The sequence below is a fragment of the Pyrus communis genome, chromosome 4, assembly GCF_963583255.1.
Source record: "Pyrus communis chromosome 4, drPyrComm1.1, whole genome shotgun sequence".
In the NCBI taxonomy this organism is placed as follows: Eukaryota; Viridiplantae; Streptophyta; class Magnoliopsida; order Rosales; family Rosaceae; genus Pyrus; species Pyrus communis.
Genome location: NC_084806.1, coordinates 2,959,395 through 2,986,939, shown reverse-complemented (window position 1 = coordinate 2,986,939; position 27,545 = coordinate 2,959,395). Strand labels below are relative to the sequence as shown.

Below are 27,545 nucleotides of genomic sequence, written 5' to 3'. Positions count from 1 at the left end.
ATGATTGATTTTTTAGTGTAAAGATATGATTTTTCGTTAAAGCTAACAATATCAGGAATTTTTCGTTAAAGTTATCTTAATTTAATGTGGTTTAGGAGGACTTGAATTCTTTGAATTAAACATCACCAATATTTAATTAAAAAAGAAATCGAAATTAATATGTTTTATAATTCTGTTTAAATATGCAAATGAAATTGAATTATAAAATACCTTCTCCTCTCTCCGTCTCTTGTTAGACTGCTCTCTTTCTCTCCTCGATGGTTTGCAGTTTCTCAAGAACTCCAGAGGGATTTTCCCTCTATTTCCAGGAAGGAAAATATCAACGATGCCTTAAATATTGCTGCAAAGCAGAGACCGACCACGATAGCGTGGCCAGGCTCCTTCTGAGTATTTGTTGCTGAACTCACTTCGACTCATTGCCAAATAAAAGTGAGTCGGTCACTGCTCCCATCACCACAAGCACACACATTGGTTTTCGTTTTGATCCGCACTGCCATTGGAATTTTGACTCAACAAATATTGGGTTTTGCTTCTTTTGGCATTGCAATTTATGGGTAATCGTTTGTTTGTTTTATGATTCGTGCTTTATTGTAGCGGTTTGCTCTGGCAATCCTTGTTAGATCTACAGGGTGTGTATCAACAGATTCTTGAGCCTGTTTTGTGATGATTTTGTTTTCTGGGCATGTTTTGTTTGGGATTCTGTTATGCGGGTGATCCTTAATTTAAGCTTTTGTGATGGAGGATGTTGTTTGGATCCTGTGTTTTTCAGGAGAGTGCAAAAAAATGATCTTTGTGTTTAAAGTTTGAGTTTTTTCTTATGAGAGTTTTGGTGTAGTTCTTAAAATTCATGTAGCATGCCTTGTTCATTGGAGTCTTCAGTTCCTATGGTTACATCCCACAACAAGGAATATTGTGGTTGTAGCAAGTTTAACAAAATCTTCGACAATAGTATTAGGCATATTGTTGTCAAATTCTTGGTTCTAAGACTCACTGCAGTAATTCTCACTATGCGAATAGCCGTGTGATGCAGACGTTTGTCAGTGCCTTCTTGGTTCATTAATTAGAGGCATTCAAAACCCTGAGTTCCCTCAAACGTCTCTTGGTGCAAGTCACATCTTGCTAATGCTTAATTATTGCAATTCCTTAACTTTCATATGCCTTTTTCAATATCTTAATTACATCTGAAGTGCCAACACAATCGGCATCCATGTGTGCGTCCACACGTGCATGTTACACCTCTTTGAGTAACTAGAAGAAGAGGCATTCTAGTTATGAAGAAGATTGTGGTGGTCACCTGCGATTGGAATTGTTACACTTTGCCTCTTAAGCTTGCACAATGCACACTTGAGTTCTTTAGTTTTCTCATTTTTGTCAATTGTATATCTCTTTACCTTTCTTTTTCCTTTTGCCAACTAGAGAAAGCCAACATAAAAGAAATGGCTCAAGATATGTCTGGTGCTGATTCACACCAAAGACGGCAAGGCCTTTTAAAAGATCAAGTTCGATTGGTTAAGAGAAAGGATTCTTCTCATTACGAGATTGCACCAATCCAAAATCCTTTGTCATTTGAGAAGGGTTTCTTTATATTAATCCGTGCATGCCAGTTGTTGGCCCAAAAGAATGAAGGAATAGTATTGGTAGGAGTTGCTGGTCCTTCTGGGGCTGGGAAGACTATATTTACAGAAAAGATAGTCAACTTTATGCCCAGCGTTGCTGTCATATCAATGGACAACTACAATGATGCCAGTCGGATTGTCGATGGCAACTTTGATGGTAAATCATTACCTCACTTAGTTTTCTCTTGTTTTGAAGCTTTAATATATATGTTTTCTCAGGAAGTACAACAATAGACACATACTTATGGTGCACAATGTTTTTGGTTATATAATTATTAGTGTTTCTTCTTATATTTGTATATAAAACAGATCCACGCTTGACAGACTACGACACATTGCTCCAGAATGTCAATGATTTAAAAGCAGGGAAACCGGTTGAGGTTCCAGTTTATGACTTCAAGTCTAGTTCCCGCACAGGATACCGGTTGAATACCTATCCTGCATAAATTAGCATATCCTTGGATTTCTTTGACAAAGCTTTTGAATTATAGTATCATAGGGAAGATATGTCTTTTCATTTGTAACTCTTTGTTTTCAATTGCAAGTAATGTGTGGCGATGTTCTGAGTGTTTAATTGTTGGTCATGGATGTAGTGAATTGTGACTACTTTTGTGCTTATTGTATGTGGGAATAAGAAACAACCATCTTAAAAAGATATCACTTTTCGTTTGGAGAATCATACCCTTTATGTATTTTAGTTTAGAGCCTTTCTATACTTCCTGTTGGCCCTTTGTTTCAAAAGTCAGGCCATTTTTTTATATTTTTTTGAATAACTGTTGGTTAATTTTTTATAATTAATAAATTTCTAGTTTTTATGGTCTATAACTTCACCTTTCATGCTTCCAGGGTGCTTTGGATGGTACCTTGGTAAAATTATTCATAAACAAGATTGTAGTTTGTACAACTTATCATATTTTTTTTTGGTGTAGCTTAAATCTTATATTGTAGAATTTACTGGTGACAGGACAGTTGAAGTCCCAAGCTCCCGTATTGTGATCATTGAGGGCATCTATGCTTTGAGTGAAAAGTTGCGACGTTATCTGGATCTACGAGTATCAGTCACAGGCGGTGTTCACTTTGACCTTGTCAAAAGGGTTTTACGGGACATACAAAGAGCTGGCCAAGAACCAGAAGAAATAATACATCAAATATCTGAAACTGTACTTTTCTAACCCTCCTTTATATCATCAAGCACTTGATAAGTTGATGCTTTTCCAGAAGTCTGAACTCTTTTGTCTACAGGTATATCCAATGTACAAGGCATTTATTGAGCCAGACCTTCAAACAGCACATATAAAAATTATCAACAAATTTAACCCATTTACTGGATTTCAGAGTCCCACTTACATTTTGAAGGTTAATATCCTTTCCTTTTCCAATTATTCTGTTGCGTTGATATTAGTTTCTAACCTTAAATTTTTTCATCTTCATTGAAATTGACAATTGAGTGTTTCCTTTTATTGCAGTCAGCAAAGAACTTGTCTGCGGATCAAATTAAGGCTGTGTTTTCTGAAGATCACACAGAAGCAAAGGAGGAGACGTATGATATATACCTTCTACCACCTGGTGAAGATCTCGAAGCTTGCCAATCATATCTGAGGATGCGGGATAAAGATGGGAAATATAGTCTAATGTTTGAGGTTTGCCTTCAAAACTTGTTTCTGTATTTTGTTTGAGATGTGACAGATTGTATAGGACTTAGGATTAAATTTGAATTTAGCTGAAATGTCAAAAGAGTCCCAAGCACTAGTGAGTTGTGACTTCAGAAAATGTCTTTGCATAGACTTACATAATCAGACAGTGTACTGCATATTTCAGGAATGGGTGACAGATAATCCATTTGTTATATCACCAAGAATAACTTTTGAGGTCAGCGTGCGTCTTCTTGGTGGACTAATGGCCTTGGGTTACACCATTGCAACTATCCTTAAAAGGAGCAGCCATGTATTCTCCAACGATGGAGTGTGTGTAAAAATTGATTGGTTAGAGCAACTAAATCGTCGATATATTCAGGTACTGGTATTTTCTGTTTAGTGTTTACTGAAGTTAAAACCACTTAATGCTTAGGTGCTTCATGAATTTTGTATGTCCTTCAATATGGACGCTTGCTCATCTCATTTTTTTCTCTTGATTGCATGGATGAATGAATGATTATGGGCTGATTAAGTGGATACCTTATTGTTCTTCTTTTGTACATTTCTGACTGCATCCGTTATTGTTCATTTTTTTTTATTTTTAAAACTCTTATTTGTAGTTTATTTGGTAACTCATGTATATCTAAGTTTCTCTGCTTGTTGACCAAAAGGTGCAAGGAAAAGATCGGGTAGTTGTAAGATGTGTTGCCGAGCAGCTTGGCTTGGAAGGTTCATACATTCCTCGTACGTACATTGAACAGATTCAACTGGAAAAGCTTGTCAATGAGGTCATGGTATGATAACTACATCTTATCCTCTCTGTGTACTGAGTATCCGGCTGTGATAAAACTTCAAATTGTATAATGCCTTATCTTCCATCTGTATTCCTGATCTGATCATCTTGCAGGCTTTGCCAGATGATTTGAAGACGAGGCTTAGCCTAGATGAGGACCTTGTTTCAAGCCCCAAAGAAGCACTTTCCAGAGCCTCTGCAGATAGAGTTGCCATGAGAATTAAGAATCTCAAGAGGTATGATTCTTTTGTAATCCATGTCTAGTTTAGTTCTTTGTGCAACTCGGAGTTTAGATGTTTGCCCAATGCACCATAGTGAGCGCATAGAAAGCCGAATCTGGCTGGTTCTTGCGTTTGAGATTTGCCATCTGAGAATTGGGTCTATATTTTGTTCCATCCATATAACATTGTTCTCAACTGACATAGCAAAGCATTTATCTCAACTGTTCAGAAGGACATCATTAAGCATAAACTCTGCCTTTTTGTTCATTTTCAATTCGAATGTTGCTGGCTGCCCTTAAACTGAATGTGACCTGAATTCATTTGACAGTGGTATGTCGCAGTCATATACAAGCCAACGGGACAAAAGTACATCTAAGCTTACCGGGTATTCTTCCAGCAGTCAAAGGTTTGATGAGAGAAACACAGAGTCATCAACAACGCTAGCAAGCCAGGTAGAGTAACGCTGCTTAGTTCTTATCTGCTATTGGCAATTGGAGCCCCAGCAAGTAAATATAATCACTCATCATCATTGCTTTTTCCTTCTCATTGCTATCGCAGGGAGTAGCTACTCAGCTTTCAGAACAAATGTCTTCGCTGAATGATAGAATGGATGACTTTACAAATCGAATCGAAGAGCTGAATTCCAAGCTGACCATGAAGAACTCTCCTAGCCAACAAAACATGGCTCTTCAAGCTGAAAACTGCAATGGCTCTGTTCCCACTTCGTATTTCATCTCTGGCTTAGGCAACGGTTCGTTAACTGGGGCGATAATGCCTAATTCCTCCTCTTCCTCACAGGTGACTAAGGAGTCTTCAGTAGTGGAAGAGGTACTTTCATACTCATTTACCTCCTATCGAAATTCAGGCAGTTCATAATTCTGAGGATTAACAAATAACAACACGCGTATAAAGTAGTAATGAAGCACAAGATGATAATTTTTCCTTCTTGACTGGTTCATTTATCTTCTTATTTCGCCTCCTCATTTGTCCTCGGTATTCTATCAGATGTCAAGCGTTGCACGGGGACAACGTCAAATCATGCATCAGTTAGACAATCTCAGCAATCTTCTCCGGGATAGTATGGGAGAGAGACCTCGTCCGGTAAAAACTAACAGCAGGAAGAACATCGTAGCCCAACCCGAACCCTTGACAGTTCCTCTTGCAGCAACGCTTGCCGTTGGCGTTCTAGGAGTGATCATATACAAGGGTATCCTAACTAGGAACTGATGCTGTTTCAAAATTTTATCAGACTCATCAACTTTCACTTTAATTTGCTTAACCTCGTTTTGGTCCCTCTTATGTTTGTTGCGGTTCTACCCTTCTGGTCGGGAGAGACAACATATAGAGATGCTAAGCATAAGCTATCTAGCTTTCTGATCTCTGAGACTGAGAGTTTGTAGAGAAGGGTGCCTTGGCAATTTTGAAGTTTTGTGGGGCTATTTTGAAATTTGCTAATTTTAACATATCCAAGGGCAGATATTGAAATAGAGAAATTTCACAGTTAATGATCAATGTTTAACTCTCGTCTTTTACTTTTAGTGTAGAATATCGTTTGTTCAATGAAGAAAAAAAAAAATTTGTCTTGTACAATTATTAATAAATTCTTTTTAGCTTTTAGATCCGGTTCCAATTTTGACTTGTGGAATTAATTATTGACATTTCAAAACAAAATACCGTGCACAATTTTGTTCTTCGTATATTTATGAGTGCATTAAAACTCAATCCATTCTTGATATGTGAGAAACTCTTTAATTTGGTCACTCGCATTAAAATTGAAAAACTGTTACCGTCACTTTTCATTAAAGAAATTGATTCCTTTACGAACGACATGCGTGATTATCACACATCTAATTACATGTCATGAGAAATCAAACATAACAGGTGATTTTTATTTTTATTTTTCACACTATTTTTTTAATCATCCCAAATTAAATAAATCAAATAAAAATTACATCGTATCAAATATGTGAAAAATAATGTAAATTCTTCATGTCCTATTTGAGAACGTGAACCTTTATCTGTTTTTGGTTTTCCCGAGATGCTGATTTCTAAAAATTGGAAAGGATCATCTTCGGATTTCTTTCTTCTAATCTATTAAGTTCGGAAATAACGGTTAAAGTTATTATAACTTTTAAAGTGGATTTCTGTTTTTAACCGTTGAATCAAATTTCAATGATTCGAATTCCTAAACTTGGTGGATTAGGAGGAAAAAATCATGTAAAACCCAAAATAATAAAAAGGAAAAAACGACAAAAAAAAAAAAAAAAAACAAAAAAAAAACTTGAACAGCAACTGGGCAACTAGCCGCGGATTTCTGTGCACGCTGATAGAAAAGGAAATCGGAAATGAGAAATGATCCGAGCTCAAAACTCCGAAGTCTAAACTGAATCCCCAGATACATACACTTCAAACGTCGACTCTCGACGCAGAGAAAGTAAAAGATGAAGTAAAATTTGACATTTTTGAAAAGATAACAGAGCTCTCTCCTTCATATCCTTCTCCCCAGGTATCTGACACTTCTCCTTTTCTTATATGTTCATGTATTTTCTGATATAAATTGGTTTTTTTTTCCCCTTGTGTGAATTGCTTTCATTATTTTTCCGTTCCAAAGATCTGATCCGTGACTTTATTGGGTTTGTTTGGATTTTTGAGAAATTTGATTGATTGGTTTGGTTTGGTTTGATGGAAATTGACAAGGAAAAAAAGCCACAGAAAGCAATGTTCTTTGTCGATTTGCTTTATGAACGCTGATTAAATTAACTCTAATGGTGAAAATCTGTAAATTTCAGAGTTGATTTTTTTTTAATTTTTCCTGTTCTGTTCTTCGTTAGCAAATCGAACGTACGCCGGAAATTCGTGGGTTTTGCTCAAGTTTTGATCTTGTTGTGAACATTTGGAGCTTAAGGTGAATAATTTATTGTGGCATTTTAGTTTCTGTAAAGCCCTTCAATTACTGACTAGTTTTGTTATATTGCTTTGTAGTCGATTGAGTTCAAATATACGAATGGGAGATTTTTCGGGTTGTGATTTGATAAGCAATTTGCCTCAGAGCATTATAGAGAGCATTCTTACGCGTCTCCCGATCAGAGACGCTGTAAGAACTAGCAGCTTATCAAGGAAGTGGAGATACAAATGGACTACTATCACTCATCTTTCATTCGATGAAAAATGTGTCACTCTATCCAATGACCGAGCTCTTGTTGAGAAAAGCCTCATAGATTTTGTTACTCGAGCTCTCTTTCTTCACCAAGGACCCATTCACAAGTTCCAGCTTTCGACTTCTTATTTGCAGAGTTGCTCGGATATTGATCAATGGATACTTTTCCTTTCGAGGAACGATATCAAAGAGTTGGTTCTTGAGTTGGGAGAAGGTGAGTGGTTTAGGGTGCCTTCATGCCTTTTTTACTGTAAAAAGTTGACCCGTCTGGAGCTATTTCGCTGCGAGTTGGATCCGCCTCCTTCTTTTAAAGGATTTTTGTGTTTGAAGAGCCTCAATCTTCATCAGGTTTTGGTTACTCCTGATGCAATCGGAAGTCTTATTTCCAGTTGCCCTCTACTTGAGAGTCTGGCTTTGTCGTACTTCGATAGCTTAGCTCTAAACATCCGCGCTCCAAATCTCAAATACTTGTGTCTTGAAGGCGAATTTAAGGATATCTGTCTTGAAAATACTCCGCTTTTGGTTGCCATGTCTGTTGCTATGTATATGACTGATGACATTGCTGAGCACTTTGAGCAAAGTTCAAATTGCAATTTTATCAAGTTTCTTGGTGGCATTCCACTTCTTGAGAGGCTTGTTGGGCATATCTACTTTACGAAGGTAACATTTTCAGATGCCTTCGTTTTGTTAATTCTTCCTTTCTTTTAATCTTGAGTAGCAGTAGTACATATACGTTTCTGACATTGATACATTCTTTTGTTTATTTCCTTGTTTCAAGTATTTGAGTATAGGTAATGACCTAGGAATTCTTCCGATTACTTACAATCGTTTAAAGATTATCGAATTATATCAAGTAAGTTTCGAAGATATGAATGAGATACTAGTTGTTCTTCGCTTGATTACGAGCGCTCCCAACTTAAAGGAACTTCAAATCTCGGTAAGTTATTGTGAACATGTTGAAGGGTTACCCCTCTTTCTTCTTTTGTTGACCTTTCTATTATTAGTTTTACATTTCTGTTAATAGTAAGGATTACTGCCACCATAGGGATCTTCAAATGCTTTAGCAGCAATAGAAGCGTCCGACTTGGATTTCTGGGAGAAACAATGCCCTTCCGTCTGCACATTCCGAAGGCTTAAAGTTGTGAAGATGACAGATATGTCTGGAGTGCCACATGAGATGGAATTCATCAAGTTTTTGTTGAAGAAATCGCCTGTGCTTGAGATGATGAGCATCACGCCTTGCGCGTATGGTTTGGAAGGGCGGATGAAGATGTTGATTGAGTTGGTGAGGTTTAAACGGGCATCTCCTGAAGCAGAAGTTATCTTCATCCAAGATTAGGTTGGAGTCAAATTGTTTGTTTGAGAGAGCTGGCCTTTCAATTGTGTTGTTCTTGACAAATGACAATTTATTGATATTTTTGTCTACAAAATTAGATGATCAAATGGAATTTTTTTTACAGGGATTCCCTTAAAATTTAAGGCACTGCCGTCAACTGCCGTGGTTGGTAAGATGCAGCAAGCACCAAACAGATAATTTAAATGTAAACAGAGGCGTTATCATCGTATAAACATTGCACCGTGTTAATACAATGAGTCATATTTCTATGCTGCGGCAGAGATTCCCAAACACACCCGAGACTGATAAGCATACCAGCTCCGAACAGAGTTGAGACTCGATATTTCAGTCAAATATGGAACTACAATCAGTTCAACGACGCTCAGTTGGATGGGGTCTCTCTTTAGAAGCAGAGTATTTATGGGCAGTTCACAAGAGGGTGTAGAATTACTTGCACTCCATGTTGCGGGCGAAGCGTGAGGAACTGAAAGGGAGAGTGGACATAAGCAGGGGAAAGAGTGGAGCTGTTGCGTTGTAAAATCATCGACAGAACAATCTTCACTTCAGTGGTTGCAAAGTTCATGCCCGCGCAATTTCGAGGTCCCGTTGCAAAGGGTAAGAATACGGCTATGTTATTGTTAGTAGCTTTGGCAACTCCTTGCACAAAGCGGTCGGCTTTGAAAAGTTGCACGTCTTGCCCCCAAACTTCAGGCTCATGGTGGATTGCTATAGTTGGGATGACCACTTCAACATTGGCAGGAACAATGAGCTTTCCCAATCGAACCTCCCTATCGACCTTCCTCTCGGTGGAAACAATCGGAGGATATAATCTTAGAGACTCGTTGATGATCGTACTTACTGTTTTTAGTTTGGCAATGCCACCAGGATTCGGATTTTGTCTGCCAAATAATTGAAGTACCTCCTTTCTTGCTTCCTCTTGACAATCAGTGTGGGGTGCCAGAAGAAAGACAGTCCAAGCAAGCACAGTATTCGTGGTTTCATGTCCAGCAAAGTAAATTGTCTTGCACTCGTCCACTGATGTCCTCTTCTCGTCATTGGAATCAGAGATGAGACGGCAGCGATCGAAGCTCTCCTCATCTCCGATCGCTGCCTTCTCTTCTCTTTTCTTAATAATCTCTCTTATGGAGTTGTGCATTATTTTCTCTGTTCCATCGGCTTCAACCTCGTTGCTAGTTTTATACAACTCACAGTGTTATTCAACTTACTGTGTTTGGAAGTTTTCCTTGTTCTCGAGTAGATGTTGGGATCGATATATAAGGAGAAGAGTGACTCTTTTCCTTCTTAAGCGTTTGTTTTAAATCGTTTTAAAATAGCCAAAAACGCTGTTTGAATTCAAACAAATTTTTTTTTTAAAGATTTTTTTAGTTATTTTAAAAACACTTTCTAACGAGGTCTGAGTCTAATTCAACAGCTATTTAATACGATGGTTTTAACCAAAGCTAATAATTAAAAAAAATAAATTTTAGGTGTAAACACCATCCTCATCTTGCGAACCTACAAAAATTAGAATGAGAATTGAAGGTGGATCTCTCAACATTATTTTATTTATTTTTATTTGGAGCTTGAAACTCTTCCGGGCTTGGGCCAAGATAATGCAACATCAAGGATCCATATCGCTTTAAACACGTGGGCCTTCCCATGCAGCCCAAACTTGAGCCCAAATCTTGCCAACCCTATATCTTTACTTATTTACGGTTGTGCCACTACACTAGAGTGGAGTGGCGGATTCTCGCTCTTTATATAACACAGCCGCCTACCTTGTGTCTCCGATTCAGTTGGAGGCGGGAAACTAAAAAAGCCATCCGGATTAAAATCTTAAAATAAAAGGAAAAAGACAGACCGAATCATTTACTTGGAACCAGATTAGGGTTGTAGGGTTTTAGGGTTTGTAGGGTTTTCGGATTCGGCGATGGCGAATTTCAATATTGTCGTCGACGGGGATCAGCAATGGCTTCTCAATTGCCTGTCTGCTACTCTCGACCCCAGCCACGAGGTTCGCTCGTTCGCCGAAGCTTCGCTTGATCAGGCTTCTGTGCAACCAGGTAGTCCCCCACCTAAAAACCCCATCTTTCAATTTGATTTTGTTTCATTTCTTAATGTTGAGTCGCTGACTGAACCTTTTAGTTGCTTTAATTTTGTTTGGTAATTTGAAATCTTGCTGAAAGGAGGATAGTTGAGAAGAAATGATAGTTTTTTTATTTTATTTTATTTTTTGGTGGAGAATTTATGGTGATATGAATTGGAGTTTGGAGGTATTACTGTAATAGGCAGTGAATTATGCACCTTTGAGGTTGATGATTTGGTTCCGATTCTAGTGGATGGAGCGAAATATATTGTTGCATTGTGTATGTAAATTCGCTGTTCTCTCTATAGATCGCGGAAGCATGTTGAAATTGTTTGATGGGTTTCTTGTTGTTTGAAGGTTTTGGAACTGCGTTATCCAAGGTTGCTGCAAATAGGGAGCTCCCGTTAGGATTGCGCCAGATATCCTTTTGTTATCATGGTTCTTTTCTCTCTCCATTGTTTTCATTATTTTCTTGGTCCATAACAAAAATGTAATGAAAATTGGAGGTGATTCCTCCCTTTTTCTAATTGAAATATGAAAAAGATGTGCTTGAGTTGTATTTTATCGTGCTGGATGCTCGGTTAAAGTTCTCACCTGTAGCATACAGCTGGAATTATTTTTTCATTTCCTCACGTGTGAGACTTAACATACTTTTACCTAGCTGCTGTCCTTCTTAAACAGTTTATTAAGAAACACTGGCATGAGGGAGAGGAAGCATTTGAACATCCTGCTGTTTCAAGTGACGAGAAGGTATTTTCAGCAGTTGGCATTGCCAAGCACTTTTGTTTTTGTACTTATCTTGAAAGATTGATTTCTGTACTTCTCTGCATTCCTTATCTAATTAGGGGTTGCATTTCCAGGTAGTTGTACGCGGACTTCTGTTGTTGTCATTGGATGACTCTCATAGGAAAATTTATACAGCAGTTAGTATGGCTGTTGCATCTATAGCAGCTTATGATTGGCCAGAGGATTGGCCTGACTTATTACCGTACCTGCTGAAGTTGATTAATGATCAAAATAATATGAATGGAGGTAAGCCTTTTCTTATTCATGATCTGCACAATCTTCTTTCTTTTTGTCTTGCTGTCGGACGCACACACATGCACTCTTTCTCTCTCTCCCCCAAATAATTCACATGAGGCTTTCCAACATGAAAGCAATTAAAAAATTCAATTAGGAATTGCCTGGTGGTACTAAAGTAGTAGCAATCAAATATGCATTGCAATTGTACGAGAGATGATCAACTATCTCATCATAGAACACAAATATGCAATTTTATTTCTCTCATAAGGTTCTCAAGTAACTGGTTATTGCCTGGGGCAGCTGTTGAAAAGAAGTCTATTAAGTCTTTTGAACCATTTTTGTGGTGGCTTTTTCTATTTGGAAGTCTAATAATTTTTGTTGCTGAAGTTCAATATTTTCTCTCAAATTTTGTAGTACATGGTGCTCTAAGATGCTTGGCTCTTCTCTCTGTTGACTTGGATGATACAGTGGTTCCGACATTAGTACCAGCCTTGTTCCCATGCTTGCTTAAAATTGTATCATCTCCTCAGGTTAGATTTTTTTGTTTGTCTTCTTTTCTCATTTATTCGAGCTGTTCTTATCACATGTGCTCCAATTCTTTAGTAGTCTGTTACATGAACATGTATGAGTAATTGAGTAATTGAGTTTTTTTGTGTTTCCTGCAGAGTATCCTTCCATTTATTGTGTTCTTTGTTTGTGCAGGTGTATGACAAATATTTACGCACAAAATCCCTTTCAATTGTTTATTCTTGTATCTCCATGTTAGGGGTGATGAGTGGTGTATATAAGGTAATTTTTCATCCATTCTAATTAACTTCCCAGGATATGAAAGTGTGGTAAATTAAGCGTTTTGTTATGATTAACAGCTTAAGATGTTTATGTTCAGACGGAGACCAGTGCATTAATAATGCCAATGATTAAGCCATGGATGGATCAATTCTCTACAATCCTGAATCATCCGGTGCAGTCTGAAGATCCTGATGATTGGAGCATAAGAACGGAGGTTGGTTTGGTGGTTTGGTAGAAATCTGTAATGATGTTTATACAGTGTAATTAGATTTGTAAATTATTTGTCCCTTCTCCATTAGGTATTGAAGTGCTTGAATCAGTTTGTTCAAAATTTTCCTAGCCTTATTGAAAGTGAATTTATGAGTAAGTTGACCATTCTTATCACCCAATGGATCAGATATATACCTTTTAGATTCTGGTTCTGCACATTGATAAATCCAGTTTTCATATCTCCTGCTGAACAAATCCTGTTTGTTGCAGTTATTGTAGGGCCTTTGTGGCAAACTTTTATGAGTTCTCTTGGAGTATATGTGCGGTCATCTATTGAAGGTACAGAAGATCCATATGATGATAGATATGACTCTGATGGTGCTGAGAAAAGCCTTGATTCCTTTGTCATCCAGGTAGTTGATCATTAGCATTTGCAGATAGGGTAGTGTTATCCACACACCCAATTTTACTTCTCACACACCCTTCTCCATTTTCGGCTGTTGGATCAAATGAATTGAAGATGAATGGCCAAAAATTAACAAGGGGTGTGTAGGAGGTAAAAATGGGCGTGTGAATAGCTCTTTCCTTGCAGATATTGTCTCGTGTGCTTGTATTATGTTGCCAAACAAAAATCGAACTGGTATTTTTGTTTGATGTTTTCATAATCAAAGGCACGAGTTTATTGTTTCAGTTCATTTCATCTAGTGCATATGCTTTCCTTTTCATGTTTTTCGGTGAATTTGTTGTCAGATTAGAGTACGTTGCATATCCAAATATTAATTATAGCTATATAATATTGGAGGTCTTTGGATCCCCTGAAGACTTGGATGTTAGCCCATTTGTTAGTTTCAAAAGCTCAAAGCTCAGGTTTCTGGAAGAAAAAAAAAAGGAGCAACAATTTAAACCAATATGCATTTTAAATTAAATATGGTTATACCAATGAAATTCAGATTAATTGTAATGATATTGTGCACTATTTGATTATCAGAAGTTTGAACAGTTAGAATAGAAATTCAAGAATTTGTGCTGGTGCACTATTTTTCTGCCTCACCCCCAAACACCTTTTGATGTATTTGTAATTCGTGTCCAGATTTTTTCATTTTATTTGTTTTTAACTTATTTATTTTCTATATGCAGTTATTTGAGTTTCTGTTGACCATTGTGGGTAGTGCGAAACTGATAACGGTATGCTGCAAAGATTGTTTAATTCCATATCTACTAGTTGCCTCCTTATTACCTACTGTCCTTTTATTACATCAAAATCTTTTGCTCCCCTTTTATTGCAGGTCATTATGAATAATGTCAAAGAGTTGACATACAACACCATCGGTTTTCTCCAAATAACAGAACAACAGGTGGGAATGTGCTTTTGCTATTCGTTGGTCCTTTCCTTTTTGACATCTTAGTACTGCACTGAGTGGTTCAGCAGAAAAGTATCAAATTTATTCAGATTCAGATCTTAATTTTCATAACTTCTAGTTTTAATGCTTGCAACACTTGCACCTTAATGGTCCTAAGTTCTCTTTGCACATATTAGCTGAAGATAAAAGACTCTCTTACCTTGGTTTCATTTTCTTAGGTTCACACTTGGTCAATGGATGCCAACCAATTTGTAGCTGATGAGGATGATGTTACCTATAGCTGTCGTGTTTCTGGTACGCTTATGCATCTCAAATGTTAGCTAGTAATACGTAAACCATAAATATGTGGACTGAAGATTGGATTTCACAGCATGGGTCCAGTTGTTAGTGCCAGTTAATGCCTTTGAGAAACTCCAAAAGTTAGAAAATGAACAATGAATTCGCCTGGAAAACACTTGGGTTTATGGCCAAGTGAACCGAAATGACTATCTCTATGCCAAGGTTTTTCAAAAGTTAGAAAAATTAACTCAATTTTGCATGGAGAAAGACCATTATACCTTGATATCAGTCCAGGTTTACCCTTCCAAAAAGGGGTAGTTATCTTAGTTCTCCAACTTCTGAGCAAATGTTTCATTTTTGGATAATGATTTTTATTTTGAGTCATTTCACCTTAAAACCCCAAATATTTTAGTGGCACAATAATTTTATTTTGTTGCATAAAATAGGGGTCGACCCGAGGATTCACTGCCTTCCCACCCCCACCCCTTGAACTAGAGCTCATTGTCAGCGGAAGAATAACTGATGATGAGAGGAATACATCTATGTGTGTGTTATTCTACCATGTTCATTTGTAACCTAGAATTTGCCAAATGTTCATATATTTCACAAGTTACATGTTTGACTGGTTGAATTATCAGGGTTATGTATTGTTGTTTTTGTTAATTCTATGGATGGTTTGCTGTTGCTAGTTTAAAAAAAATAATGATTATTCTAATTGCTTTTATCACTTAAGCATTATCACACTTGTTTTGCAGGTGCACTTTTGCTTGAAGAAGTGGTGAATTCATGCGGTACTGAAGGAATCTGTGCCATCATTGATGCTGCAAAAAGATGTTTTAGTGAGTCTCAAAGGGAAAAGGATGTTGGTTCTGCAATTTGGTGGAGAGTGAGTAGAAACCATTTTGTCTATATTGTTTGTTTTAATTCTTCTCTCTGAACTCCTTTTTCTATTTTGGATGGCACATGCTATCAGATAAGGGAGGCTACTCTTTTCGCTTTGTCTTCTCTGTCAGACCAGTTGCTTGAAGCAGAGGTTTGTGCTTCGTTGTTCATTCTGATGTCTTTATTTTGAAGGTGGTTTTTGTGCTCCGACAAAGCTCCGATGAGCTTGGTGCAACTTCTTTGTGAATTATTCAATTCCCTTTTTTAGTGGGTTCCCCTTGGTATACCATTAATAATTTTAATTTATAGGATTCCGAACTTACAAGAGTTGGCTTAGGAAGCCTTCTGGAGCAAGTAATCACTGAAGACAGTGGATTAGGTTATCTATCCCTGCAATAACTCCTTCACCCCCACTCTTTTTCTGTTTAAATACGTCAATTTGATGAATCAGTGAACAATTTCTGTTATTGTGTTGCAGATGTGCATCAATTTCCCCTTCTGTATTCTCGTATCTTTTCATCAGTTGCTAAATTCTCCTCCGTGGTAACTATTGCAATGTTTCCTCATCTATTAAAAGTTAAATAATTTTGAAATATGGTAAAAATATTTCTAGCATTTCACAGATCAGCCATGGAGTCCTTGAGCACTTTCTCTTTGCTGCTATCAAAGCAATTGGCATGGATGTGTAAATTTCTCTCTCAATCACATTTATGAATGTACATGCGTAACTTGTATCTAATAAAAAATGAGATATTTCTTTTCTTGACATTCATATGCTGGCAGGCCGCCACCTGTCAAAGTAGGTGCCTGCAGGGCACTCTCCGAGCTCCTACCTGAAATGAACAAAGGAATAATTCAACCGCATTTGATGAGTTTGTTTTCATCACTTTCAGAACTTCTTAGTCAGGTAATTTACAGCTAGTATAAACTTTAGTTTTATTGCTGTACTTGCATTAAGAATTTACTATAATTCTGGTTTCAGGCCTCCGATGAAACCTTGCACCTGGTACTTGAAACACTGCAAGAGGCAATTAAGGCAGGTGAGTTTTATGGGTAGTGTGAATATTGTGTACTTTGTTTTCTAGACCTTGCTAGAACAGAATGGTTTTGTAAGTTTGCTATATGTATTTGTGATTTTATTGTCGTCTTTTTAATTTTTAATAGGTTGCTTATCTTCTTGCTTTGTTTTTGACTATTTATAGGTTACGAATTATCAGCTTCCATTGAGCCTGTAATCTCTCCTGTGGTCCTCAACATGTGGGCATCACATATTTCCGATCCTTTTATCAGTATTGATGCAATTGAGGTTCTGGAGGTAATTATAGGCAGCATAGTTGGTAGATGTTATAATATCTTCAAATTCCCACTTGCATGGTTTGAGTTTGTGTACAAATATTTCTTTTATGATCTATATGTTAAATTTACCGTGCTTTGGTTTTTCTGTTCAATTTACTCCAGGCACTCAAAAACGCTCCTGGTTGTATTCGTCCACTGGTTTCTCGAGTTTTACCATGTGTTTGGCCAGTTCTTAATCAAGTATGGCTTGTAAGATTGTCTGTAATATAAATTAGATTCCCAGTGCAATAATTTAGTTTTTGGTGGGATAAGTGTTTGCTCTGATGCTTTGATTTTACTTTGCAGCCACAACAACAGCCTGATGGATTAGTCGCTGGATCAGTGGATCTGGTAACAATGTTATTGAAAGTAAGATGTACTTCAGTGGATGCTCATCTTTTACTTTCCTCTGCTCTTGGCTTTCCAGTTTTATATATAGACAGCATCTTGGTGGTATTACAAGATTTTTAATTAAAATCTGTGATAGCGTTGGTGCAGAATGCTCCTACTGATGTGGTAAAAACAGTATATGATGCTTGTTTTGACGCTGTTATACAAATAGTCCTTCAAAGTGATGATCACAGTGAAATGCAGGTAGTCTGTTATGCTTAACTCTCTCTCTCTCACTCACAGACACACACAGAGGACTAAGTTCTATGAGCTATCACATATCTAAGGAATACAAATGACTAAAAATTATTGTGATAAATTTGGTAAGAATGCTACGGAATGTTTAGCTGCCTTTATATCTGGTGGAAGACAAGATGTGCTAGCTTGGGGTGGTGATTCTGGAAATACAGTTAGAAGATTGCTTGATGCAGCTTCAAGGTAATTGTTTTCATTTTAACCATGTTTGGTATTTCATAGTTTCTTGAAAACTCTTTTTAGTTTTGGCTCAAACTTGAAACTTTGTCACGTACTAGTAGACTCAACCGAATATGAAAATGGAATATCGATGGGTACTCTTTTGTCCCTTCCTCTGATTCTCTGTTGGTGGGGAATGGGGATACACAGCAAGGGGCTTGCTTTGCTTTTCCTTTCATGAAATTATCTTTTAAGAATTTTGCATCAACATTCTTCTATGGAAGGTGAATAAAGCCAACATTTTGTTCATCATTTTGATGGATCCAAGTAATACTTCATATGAAAAATGGCATGTTTTTTTTCATGCTGAAAATAAGTGTCAGGTTGTGAAGATATTCCCATGTATACTATTCAATTCCATTTTGGTAGTGCTTGAACTTCTATTATTTTTGACTGAGTGGTCATCATATCCATAGGATTTGGTCGATCCTAGTTACGGGAACCTGAATGTTTGACAACTGTGCAGGCTTCTGGACCCTAATTTGGAAAGCTCAGGTTCTCTTTTTGTTGGGAGCTACATTCTACAACTTATATTGCATTTGCCGTCACAAATGGCACCTCATATTCGAGACCTAGTTGCTGCTCTTCTTAGGCGCATGCGATCTGCTAAAATTGCAGGATTGAGAAACTCACTGCTACTCATTTTCGCTCGGTTGGTATGCACCTCAACTTTTCATCTTTATTAGTTCCTCTGTTTACCTTTTTTTAATCTCATAAAATAATAGTCTGACAAGGTATAAACGTTTTCCCTTTGAAAGTTTCACTTACTTTACCAACACTTAATCAGGTTATATATTCATCATCCATAACAAGCTTTTACATTGGCAAAACTCTACAGTCAATTTTGTATACAGTACTTATTGCTCAATGAAAGTTAGTCGTTTAATTTTTGCAGCTTCTAGCTGTCTGAAATGTTTCTCATCAAATTTCCTGGCAATCTTTACCTTTCATTGAATGTTTAATCTCAGCTGGTCTGGTATGGATCAGGCATTGACTAGCCATTTCTTATTCGGGTTAGTTTTTGAATTCTGTATTTCATAGGTTCACTTGAGTGCCCCAAATGTTGGACAGTTTATTGATCTGCTGGTCACCATTCCAGCTGACGGCTATGATAACTCTTTTGTCTATTTAATGTCAGAATGGACAAAACAGCAAGGTAATATATTTCTTACTTGTTGACTTGTCATATTCTTGATACAATATTTGATCCATTAAATTTAGTTGATTAAACCCAATCCTTGCCCATACGAAAGATTGCAAGTCAAATATCCAATGTCAATGCCTTGCAGCATCTCAAATTTGTAGAATTTGGTTAGATATTAAACATGTACTTTCGTTGAATGGAAAGTAATATCGAAGGGTGGATAAGTGATAACATTATCAAAACCTAATGTTTATGGCCAGTGGGAGCTGAGGTTACTAGAATTTGGTATATAGTTTTGATGATTTTTATCTGAGCCCTTTAAAACTGATTGCAGGTGAGATCCAGGGTGCCTACCAAATTAAAGTCACCACTACTGCATTGGCTTTATTACTATCATCTAGGCATGCTGAATTAGCAAAAATTAACGTGCAAGGATATTTGGTTCAGGTTCTAGTTCTACCGAAACTTTGTGATTTTATGCACTTATTTATTTTCTAAAACGTACTTGATTCAAGAAATTGCTCTTCTTGCTTTTCTAAAGTCTGCTGGGATCACCACCCGCTCAAAAGCTAAATTAACTCCAGATCAGTGGACTGTGGTGCCACTCCCTGCAAAGGTACTTCTATTCTTTGACCTGACAAGCACCTTCTGCATGGCCAAAGGACCATGATGGTTATATTTGGTTGCCTAGTCCCCTAGGGGACGCTTTAAAGGGCAGATTATATTTAGTATCCTAAATATTATGTTTTGCTGTAACATTATATTTGCCGGTGCACAGTTGTGCCTGGCTTGATGGTTTCACCCATTTTACATGGAAGATTGTCTTTAATGCTTATGCCTATGCTTTGCAGATAATGGCGTTACTGGCAGATGCATTGGTTGAAATCCAAGAACAGGTTGGAACTGGTGATAATGAGGTAGTTAATGAATTTCCAAGATTACTTGGTAACGTAATAAACATTAAACTTTGAACCAATTCCTGCAGCAGGATAGCGACTGGGAAGAAGTTGAGGCGGAGGATGGGGAACTTGACAAGGATTTGATGTATTCAGCTGGTGTTACATCATTTGGCAGACCCTCACATGAACATCTTGAAGCAATGGCAAAAACATTTGACAAGGTACTTTCTTGTTGCTGGTATATTTTAGTAAAGTTTCTTGGGATACTAATCGAATGTAACATCTTCCGAAGGATGAGGAGGACAGTTATGAAGAGGATCAACTAAGTGCAGCCGATCCCCTTAACGAGGTACCTTGATGACTTATTCACATCTGCTAAGCATTTTATCTGTAATATTCCATATAATTCACGCTTTAATTACACCTTACAGATTAATCTGGCAAACTATCTTGCGGAGTTTTTCGTAAACTTTTCCCAGAGCGAAAGACAAATGTTTGATCATCTTTTCCAGGTGAAGTTCAGTAACTCAATTCATTCCGATTCAAGCAGTTGCAAGCATTTACGAAAACAAAAGTTTAATTTGATCTTGTTTAGTTCTGTACAACTACCGAAAATATGCGATTGTCTTATAATTTTGCTATGAACTGCAGAGTCTGACGCAGGATCAAAGGAATGCCATTCAAGCAATACGAACTCACGGAGGATGACTGACCGACCTTGTGAAGTCTCGTTTCTGTATCACTTATCGTCTTTTATTATTCGTCAGAGGCCATTCCCGTAGAATCGGTGCAATTTTTTTTCTGGGTGCAGTTGATCAATAGACAAAACGCAGAAATCGAGCTATGTATTCTGGTGATGCGTTGTGAATATTCAATATCGAGAAGAAATTCAATTCAAAAAATTTGAAACCATGGATTAGCAACTGTCTAGCGTCATCAAACTAATCTTGGTCTGTAAGAAATTTTCAAACCTGCCTATGAACACGTCTGGGAAAAATCATCGTACCTGCTACCTGTTAAGTAGCGTAAAAGATGCCGGGCTCAACCATTATCCGCCAGCAAACTCGGGAAAATCAAACAACATATCCCGCAAATCGCTAGTTCAAGGTTGTCAGCCTCCGTGAGTCGTGACTAAGGTTGCCGTGATCTCCATCGACGTTAAGATAGTCTCTTCGATCCACGCATGGTTCGTGCAGTCCTTCCATTTCCACGACACCAATTCATTCTCCATGTTCTGGTTTATTTGTGAGCTTGTTACCCTACAGAGTCATGCATCCTCCCACCTCAGCTGTACCCTCAATGGTGAAGTCAATACAACGATAAGGCAGCGGGATCACTCTGAATTTCTCGTCTCCAGCATCAAATACCATTACAACAGTTTATTTTTTTATTTTTTTATTTTCTCGCGTGCATCTATGTATGGCCTTGTTTGTGCATAAAATTGGCAAATTTCACTCGTTTGGGACTAAAGACAAATTATGACATTTTGTGGGGTTATTGTGAAATTAGAGTAGACTTGCATTAAGTGGCACATGATTTGGGTGATAGCTTTATGCCAAACTCATTATTATATGATAAATGTTTACAATATTTCTCATACAAGTGAAGTTTTGACAGTGGAACGCATCAAGTGGCTTTTGTATTCACACTAGGGTGGTGCATTTGCATCAAGGAAGCCAATGCATGAAGATGCGGACACTCAAACAATCAAACAAATCTCTCTACAGCTGCACATTTTTCATTTCAAAGCTTTATTTTACTTGGCAAGCTTAGCAACCTTTCATTTCTTTCAATTAAAATCAAAAAGCTCTTGGCGTTCAAAAAAAAAAAAAAAAAAAAAAAATCAAAACGCTCTTTCAATTCATTGTCGTTTTAGGTTCGTTTGAATGTGTTTTTAAAATAACCGAAAGCATTTTTAGCTAATGTTTTTGGGTTCCAAAAGCATTGAAAGTGCTTTTGGTAAGAAGCACTTTAACTGTTTTTCCAAGATTTATTTGCATCTTTACTAAAGGTTGGTTCTAAAAATATTTTTACAAAAAACGTTTTCAGTCATTTTAAAAGCACATCCAAACAAGCTCTTATTCTATTTACAAGTATTCCTCTTTAAATCTTTCTCTTGTAATAGCTACTTGTGTTTTAATAACAATCTCTCATCGAATCATTATGGTCATTTACTACAAAGCACAAGCAATTTCTCTTTCCCTTTGAATCAAAGCTTGAACTCCGAGGGTCAACGCTGTTGGAGTTTTGAGACTCCTTGGGATGTTTTGTCTTCTACACGAGTGGTTGAGATTTGAACCATTTGCAAATGGATTGAAGGCTTCGGCCTTATGGTTGTGTGGGTTCGATTTGTAAAATATAGCTTAATACAATTAATATTAATTAATCAAGATAAGTGTCTTGGGCTTGGAAGTTAAAATTAATCAGATTCATTAATTTTAATTTTGGATTAAGTTTTTTAATTAACATATTAATTAAAAAACGTTTTGATTAAGAGACACAACTTTTAGAAAGAGTTGTATATTTTCAAATACATTCAACAAGTATTTGAAAGGATGTGAAACAACTTATATATTTGTAATCTCAGTTTCCAAATAGAATCATATTTTCTTCCTCCTTCTCTTCCGTACAAAATTTCTAGACAGTAAATACACAAAACAATTCGCTAGAATTCTATAATCCAGTGCGGGTTGTAGAATTAGGTTGTTGTATCCTAGTTGAACAAACGTTGTAGAACCACAAGCACAAGAGTGAGACGAAAATACTGTTCGAAGGACATTGCTTTTGCGTTGGCCTCTACTTGTGGTTAATCAAGTTAGTTCATGTATTTATTTTTGTATTTCATTATGTATAGCAAGTATTTTTGGTTAATAAAGTATTAAAATTTCAAGTTTTGTTATTTCTGTTTTTTATTTATTTTTGAATTATTCTCCAACAAACGCTTTAATTGACCACTACATATTGTGAAGTTATTTCTCTATATAAGTAAAGTCCTTATCATTAAGCCAAAGAAAAAACCTAAATTGAGCCACTCTCACTCAATGACACAATCTTTTTTGTTTGTAGTCAATTAAGCAATGATAGAGATTTTCGCACCTGTAAAACAAGGGTTAAAGAAACATAACCAATTTTAACATGATATTCGTTCAAAATTGCATCCGATGACTTTTCTAATGCATCTTAATGATGATCAAGCATCAAGACACATAGACAGTTTAATTCAGTGATTGAAAATATCAAAGTAAGCATGCAACAACACTTAAGCAATTAAAAGAGAAATTTACGTAATCGTGTTGAGGTTCACGGTCTCACTCTAGCAAAAGGAAATTAGTTATACATACTTATCTAAATACATAAGGGATTATCCATTAAGAATCAAAGAAAGAAAACAACCCTTTTTTACAAGACAAGCTCTTCGATCTTCTCCTCCTTTTCTGCTATGTTGCTCTCTGCAATTCTCTACTCCTCTGCTGCTCCATTCTGTCCGTCCTCCTCTCTGTCTTCCCCTCTATCTCTTTTCGTGTATTGCCTTCAACAAAAGGCAATAATTGCCAAAACCACCCAAAGCTACAAGTGGAAGACCAACCAAACTCCACTTCATAGTGGGCACCCCATGTTCTCCTCTTTTCTGCCACTCCCTGCATCTTTTCTCTTTTTTTTTTTTATGCTAAGCCAAAATAAGTGGAATCTCCACTTTCCTGGCAAAGTCACATGGACTACATCTTTTCTCTTCCTCTGTAACTTTATTGGAATCGAGTGTTGGCACCCTCACGAAAGCAAAGTTAAATATCAAGCTTTTGGATTTGGGGCTCAAGGGCCAGTTTCCCCAGGGTGTAGCAAACTGCACAAGCTTAACAGGCCTAGATCTTTCAAGCAACATGCTTAATGGACCTCTTCCTACTGATATTGGTAGATTAGTTTCGTTCCTTGCTTATCTTTATCTCTCATCCAGTGGCTTCCTTGGGTATTTTTCATCTCCAATTAGAATCACTAAAAAATTCCACCGTTTGCATACTTTTTCACCAAACTCGATCACGCTGCTCCTAGAAACACAATATGGCATAAGTATCACAAATACTTAAAACCTCCAACTAAACTCGACAAGAAAATAAATATAAAGGGGCAAAATATATAGTATAAACTAGCATTTGAGCCCGCGCGATGCTGCGGGTTGCAAAACTATGTTATAAGTATGACACAAAAGCTATCTCTCAACCCATGCCAAAATGTTCCCAATCAAGATCAATCACAATTGTCACAGAGCAATGCTCTGATCAAAGCTTCTAAAAAGGAACATAGCTAATAAGATGTAATAACTATCAAACTCATATAAATATAAACACATATTCCATTACATTTCCAGTAAACTAAAACTCAAAAACTCTTTCTGACATTGCATTGTAAATCCCCTTCTGGACCAGAAAAGATAACCATATTTCCAAAAAAATATTTTATACGCACAAATAGATAACCAGGTAAACTTATTATCCATTGGTTTACCATATGTTTTCCAAACCGCCGAGACTACGAATTATGGCTATTGTCAATTTCATGCAAAATCAAAGAAATATGATCTGTGACTATAGAAAATCAATTATGTGGAAGGCAATTAAAGACTGGATTGCCCGAAGGCTGTTCTAGTGTTTACAGCCACTTTTAGTATAATTTAGTTTGACATTGATATTCAAAATTTTCATGCAATAAATTGGCAAGCGGTGCTGAATACTAAATTACGCAAAAACAATTATATGTACTGGACAAATGTGCCTTGAAGCTCAGAAATACAAAATACACAGCCAAAAACTCAGTAAAAAGTAAGGAATTGTTAACTCATTAAGGAAACACAACAGAGAAAGCCATTGGGTTACCATCGTCAAATGGTCTCATTTGCAATGAAATGGGGGTACCGCCCGAGCTTGAATTTTCATGCCCTGAAAAATTCAGAAAAAGGACATGTTTCGATCCCCAGATAGACTCATTCTATATATGAAAAATACATGAAAATATAATGAAGTTCAGAAATCCAACCATGTTGGTTAAATTCCTCGTGCCAGGTCGCTCAAGGATGACCTCCTAGTACTTACACTTCTAAGTGAGAGTTGACTTGGTTTCACAATTCCGACTCGTGTGCATTTTTGTACACCATTTTGCACAGCCTTAAGATCCTGTATTACAATTTGAATTTCGCTTACACATGCATACACTACAAATGTAGTACATTGATTTAAAACAAAGATTCTGACTTATCACTTGCAGCCATGTTTCCAATTGCTGCATCTCTTTGTTTTATTAATTTTTCTTTATAATCAAACATAAATCACATAGATAGTTCAAAAACCTAAAAAAGAAAAAGAGAAATTATAAAATCATATTGAAAACTCCTACCAAAGCACATTAATAATCTAACTAATGAACGTGATTTGAGAAACAAACCCTTGTTTGAGTGCTACCGATCAGATCCTGCCCTTGCATTGCTGTTTCCACAGAGCACTCTCTACACAAAATCCCAAAAAAAAGTTAATACATAGTCCATACACAAATCAACCAACAAATAATTAAAAAAAAAAAAATCTTCTTTTTCAATCATTTTCTCATATGGGGAACAACCTGCTAATACCCTTCATGACCAAAGCACTAAGAATAATTCATATATATTTTTCAATTTTCAAATCACATACAAAGTGGAATATAAATCTTAAAACTTTTAAGCCAAAAACAGAGGCACTATTTTTCCAGACTCCCAAAGAAAAAAAAAATGTAAGGCAAGTGGAAGCACAAATCTTGTGAAATAATTATGAATATTCTATAAATAATCACATGCAGATCATTACCCAATTAATCACCAAAAGATCACAACATAAATCCACTGCTAGAAATTGAAAGGCATAGCATATTATCAGTTCAAGATTAAAAATAAAAATAAAAATAAAAAAACAGAAAATTCACAACAAAGCAAGCCAATGAACAAAATCCACGAAGAAAATCTCAAAATTCCAAAACCTCTAAAGGATTATGAAAACAAAGACACACCCAGAACTAAGAGCTCAATGGAAGCTCCGTTTACACAAAAGCTATAACCAAATGTAAAATTTGGATATTTCCATTGTTTCTTCGTTTTTAACAATATTTGGGATGCAAGTATATGGACGGTGGTATCTTGGCTTCAAATTTTGAATTTGTAAGGGTTGCTGTCATTTGATACACAACTGCAAAATTTGGATGCTCCAGTGGAAGATCAGGCTGCAAATTCAAAATTCAAAACACAAAAATCCAAATTCAACACAATTCAAAAGCGATTTAATAGTTACCAACTATAAATCCACCATGCATCTAATAAAAAAAATACAGAAAGAAGAAAAGGGTACCACATATTTGCATGTCGCTGCGGCTCTTCAGAACCCACAAAATTCGAGCCGAAAGATGGTGGTTGCGGTGGTTCCGTGAGAGGCGGTGCCGCATGGTGAGATTTCTTTCGCTGCAGGTATCTGCTGTCGTCCAAGAAAACCCAATAGCCATGCGCAAACACAGACGGAGAGAGAGAGGAGAAAAGAAGAGTACATCCAGATCTTTCCCTTCCCAGAGAGACAAAAATGAAGAAGAGTCGAGAAGAGGCAAAATCGAAATTATACAAATCAAGCAGGGGCAAAAAGGGAAGCACACTGCCCTAGAACAGTGCCACTCGAGTTTGGGTTTTAGTATATATAGAATATTGGTTCGTCAAGCGCAATCTTCATCACTCAAATCTTGTCTACTAACGGTAACTAATAATGCAACGGTAGGCTGTAGCAGTCTTTAATTTCATGTTCAAGTAAATTCCCCGCCTACCTGCAAAGCCCATGACAAATTTAGGGGGCAAACAACAGTGGATGCACACGCATATTTGACCAAACTCGCAACTTAGAAGATCAAAAGGAAGATCACCAAGGTCTAGTTGTATTATTAGGAGAAAGTTTGATGGACTCTCGAGTGATGGGATTAAATATTAGAAGCCACGGCGTTGATTTTCTATCATCGGAAACATATACAGACCAAGCTGTTGATGCTCCGCACGTACACAGGGGAGTTCAATACCGTGCTTATCAATGTATGAAAGATGGGTGCCAGGAGTTGCACTATATTCTCCTTTTCATCTATTTGCGAGGAGAATAATAAGCTCGCCCACCAAACCCTTTTAACTAACGGGTAGCAAATCACCTTGTGTAAGCAAATAAGCTCGTCCACCAAACCCGGAAGAGTACGTTGGTCGTATTTTTCTTCTTGTTCGAGTTCCGGTGAGCGGTGACAAAGCAAGGGATGCGGATGGAAGAGGACGAAGACTTGCATACGCACTTAAAAGCGCATCAGCAACTTTGCCGGTAGCCTTGGGAGTCACCAGCTTCCTTATAAACTTACTGCAATTAAGTCAAGTTTATTATTCCAAATATTATGTAACATTCGACTGACCTGGTGTACTTTCCAATATATTAAGTTTTAATGCATACAGTTTGCATCAGTAATCAGAGTTGGAAAGCTAAACAAACCATTGGGAAATTTTATTAGGATTCAGGTTTTCTCACTCTGTACTTAGCTTACTTTTTTGCCTGGATTATCATACAAGATATTTCCCTAGACATGTTGAGAAAGTCAACAATCATACAAGATATTTGTCCAAAAAGGTCTATATTTACCGATCTAGCTAGTATGTTAGAAGGATTACCGTTCTAAAATAATTCATTTGATTTGAATACCGTTTAATCATTCATAACAAATCGACAATTAAGGTAACAAATAATATTATCTTGATGAACTGTGAAAACAAATATACTATATTATTATGACAGTAGAACTGAACGACAAATTATTAGACGTTTGACTCTTTTACATTAGATATATATATATATCAACAGATATTTGCTAACAAGGGATCGCATTCATGC

The 27,545-nt window shown here is 36.8% G+C and overlaps 4 protein-coding genes and 1 long non-coding RNA gene across 11 annotated transcripts; 3 read left to right on the top strand and 2 right to left on the bottom strand.

Annotated features, from left to right (window-relative positions):
* Positions 1-234: 234 nt before the first annotated feature.
* LOC137732091 (inorganic pyrophosphatase TTM2-like) lies at positions 235-5,769 on the top strand. The gene is made up of 12 exons (XM_068471385.1): positions 235-429; positions 1,417-1,773; positions 1,926-2,040; positions 2,581-2,776; positions 2,859-2,972; positions 3,083-3,256; positions 3,435-3,629; positions 3,922-4,044; positions 4,158-4,279; positions 4,593-4,716; positions 4,823-5,092; positions 5,270-5,769. The coding sequence occupies exons 2-12, from the start codon at positions 1,437-1,439 to the stop codon at positions 5,489-5,491; spliced, it is 1,992 nt and encodes a 663-aa protein (XP_068327486.1). The 5' UTR covers positions 235-429; positions 1,417-1,436; the 3' UTR covers positions 5,492-5,769.
* A 795-nt stretch (positions 5,770-6,564) lies between these two features.
* LOC137730837 (F-box/FBD/LRR-repeat protein At1g13570-like) lies at positions 6,565-9,010 on the top strand. Of its 4 annotated transcripts, XM_068469824.1 has the most exons (6): positions 6,565-6,770; positions 7,096-7,169; positions 7,247-8,081; positions 8,200-8,358; positions 8,467-8,760; positions 8,882-9,010. In XM_068469824.1, exons 3-5 carry the CDS (start codon positions 7,269-7,271, stop codon positions 8,758-8,760), a joined length of 1,266 nt encoding a protein of 421 aa, XP_068325925.1. In that variant the 5' UTR covers positions 6,565-6,770; positions 7,096-7,169; positions 7,247-7,268; the 3' UTR covers positions 8,882-9,010. The 4 variants fall into 4 exon arrangements, with proteins under 4 accessions (XP_068325925.1, XP_068325924.1, XP_068325927.1 ...); XM_068469823.1 differs by lacking the exon at positions 8,882-9,010 and having other exon boundaries at positions 8,467-8,872; XM_068469826.1 differs by lacking the exons at positions 7,096-7,169; positions 8,882-9,010 and having other exon boundaries at positions 8,467-8,872.
* A 149-nt stretch (positions 9,011-9,159) lies between these two features.
* LOC137731298 (cytochrome P450 CYP749A22-like) lies at positions 9,160-10,580 on the bottom strand. Its single transcript, XM_068470394.1, has 2 exons — positions 10,536-10,580; positions 9,160-9,961 (listed from the first exon to the last, which is right to left on the bottom strand). The coding sequence occupies exons 1-2, from the start codon at positions 10,578-10,580 to the stop codon at positions 9,176-9,178; spliced, it is 831 nt and encodes a 276-aa protein (XP_068326495.1). The 3' UTR covers positions 9,160-9,175.
* On the top strand, positions 10,567-20,541 carry LOC137730836 (uncharacterized). 4 transcript variants are annotated; one of them, XM_068469822.1, is made up of 33 exons: positions 10,567-10,820; positions 11,201-11,262; positions 11,501-11,593; positions 11,704-11,875; positions 12,281-12,396; positions 12,569-12,655; positions 12,753-12,869; positions 12,955-13,018; positions 13,136-13,278; positions 14,003-14,050; positions 14,152-14,220; positions 14,445-14,520; positions 15,261-15,391; positions 15,479-15,538; positions 15,697-15,766; positions 15,866-15,930; positions 16,011-16,072; positions 16,171-16,294; positions 16,370-16,427; positions 16,590-16,702; positions 16,846-16,923; positions 17,029-17,091; positions 17,221-17,316; positions 17,441-17,550; positions 18,053-18,242; positions 18,628-18,742; positions 19,065-19,177; positions 19,272-19,346; positions 19,582-19,626; positions 19,719-19,850; positions 19,922-19,978; positions 20,061-20,141; positions 20,281-20,541. In XM_068469822.1, exons 1-33 carry the CDS (start codon positions 10,688-10,690, stop codon positions 20,335-20,337), a joined length of 3,075 nt encoding a protein of 1,024 aa, XP_068325923.1. In that variant the 5' UTR covers positions 10,567-10,687; the 3' UTR covers positions 20,338-20,541. The 4 variants fall into 4 exon arrangements, with proteins under 4 accessions (XP_068325923.1, XP_068325921.1, XP_068325920.1 ...); XM_068469820.1 differs by having other exon boundaries at positions 19,716-19,850; XM_068469819.1 differs by having other exon boundaries at positions 19,582-19,647.
* Positions 20,542-22,856: 2,315 nt separating this feature from the next.
* On the bottom strand, positions 22,857-26,251 carry LOC137731612 (uncharacterized). The gene is made up of 6 exons (XR_011068276.1): positions 25,995-26,251; positions 25,660-25,869; positions 25,063-25,123; positions 24,658-24,794; positions 24,498-24,560; positions 22,857-23,672 (listed from the first exon to the last, which is right to left on the bottom strand). It is a non-coding gene; the product is annotated as an uncharacterized lncRNA (long non-coding RNA).
* Between the last annotated feature and the right edge of the window lie 1,294 nt (positions 26,252-27,545).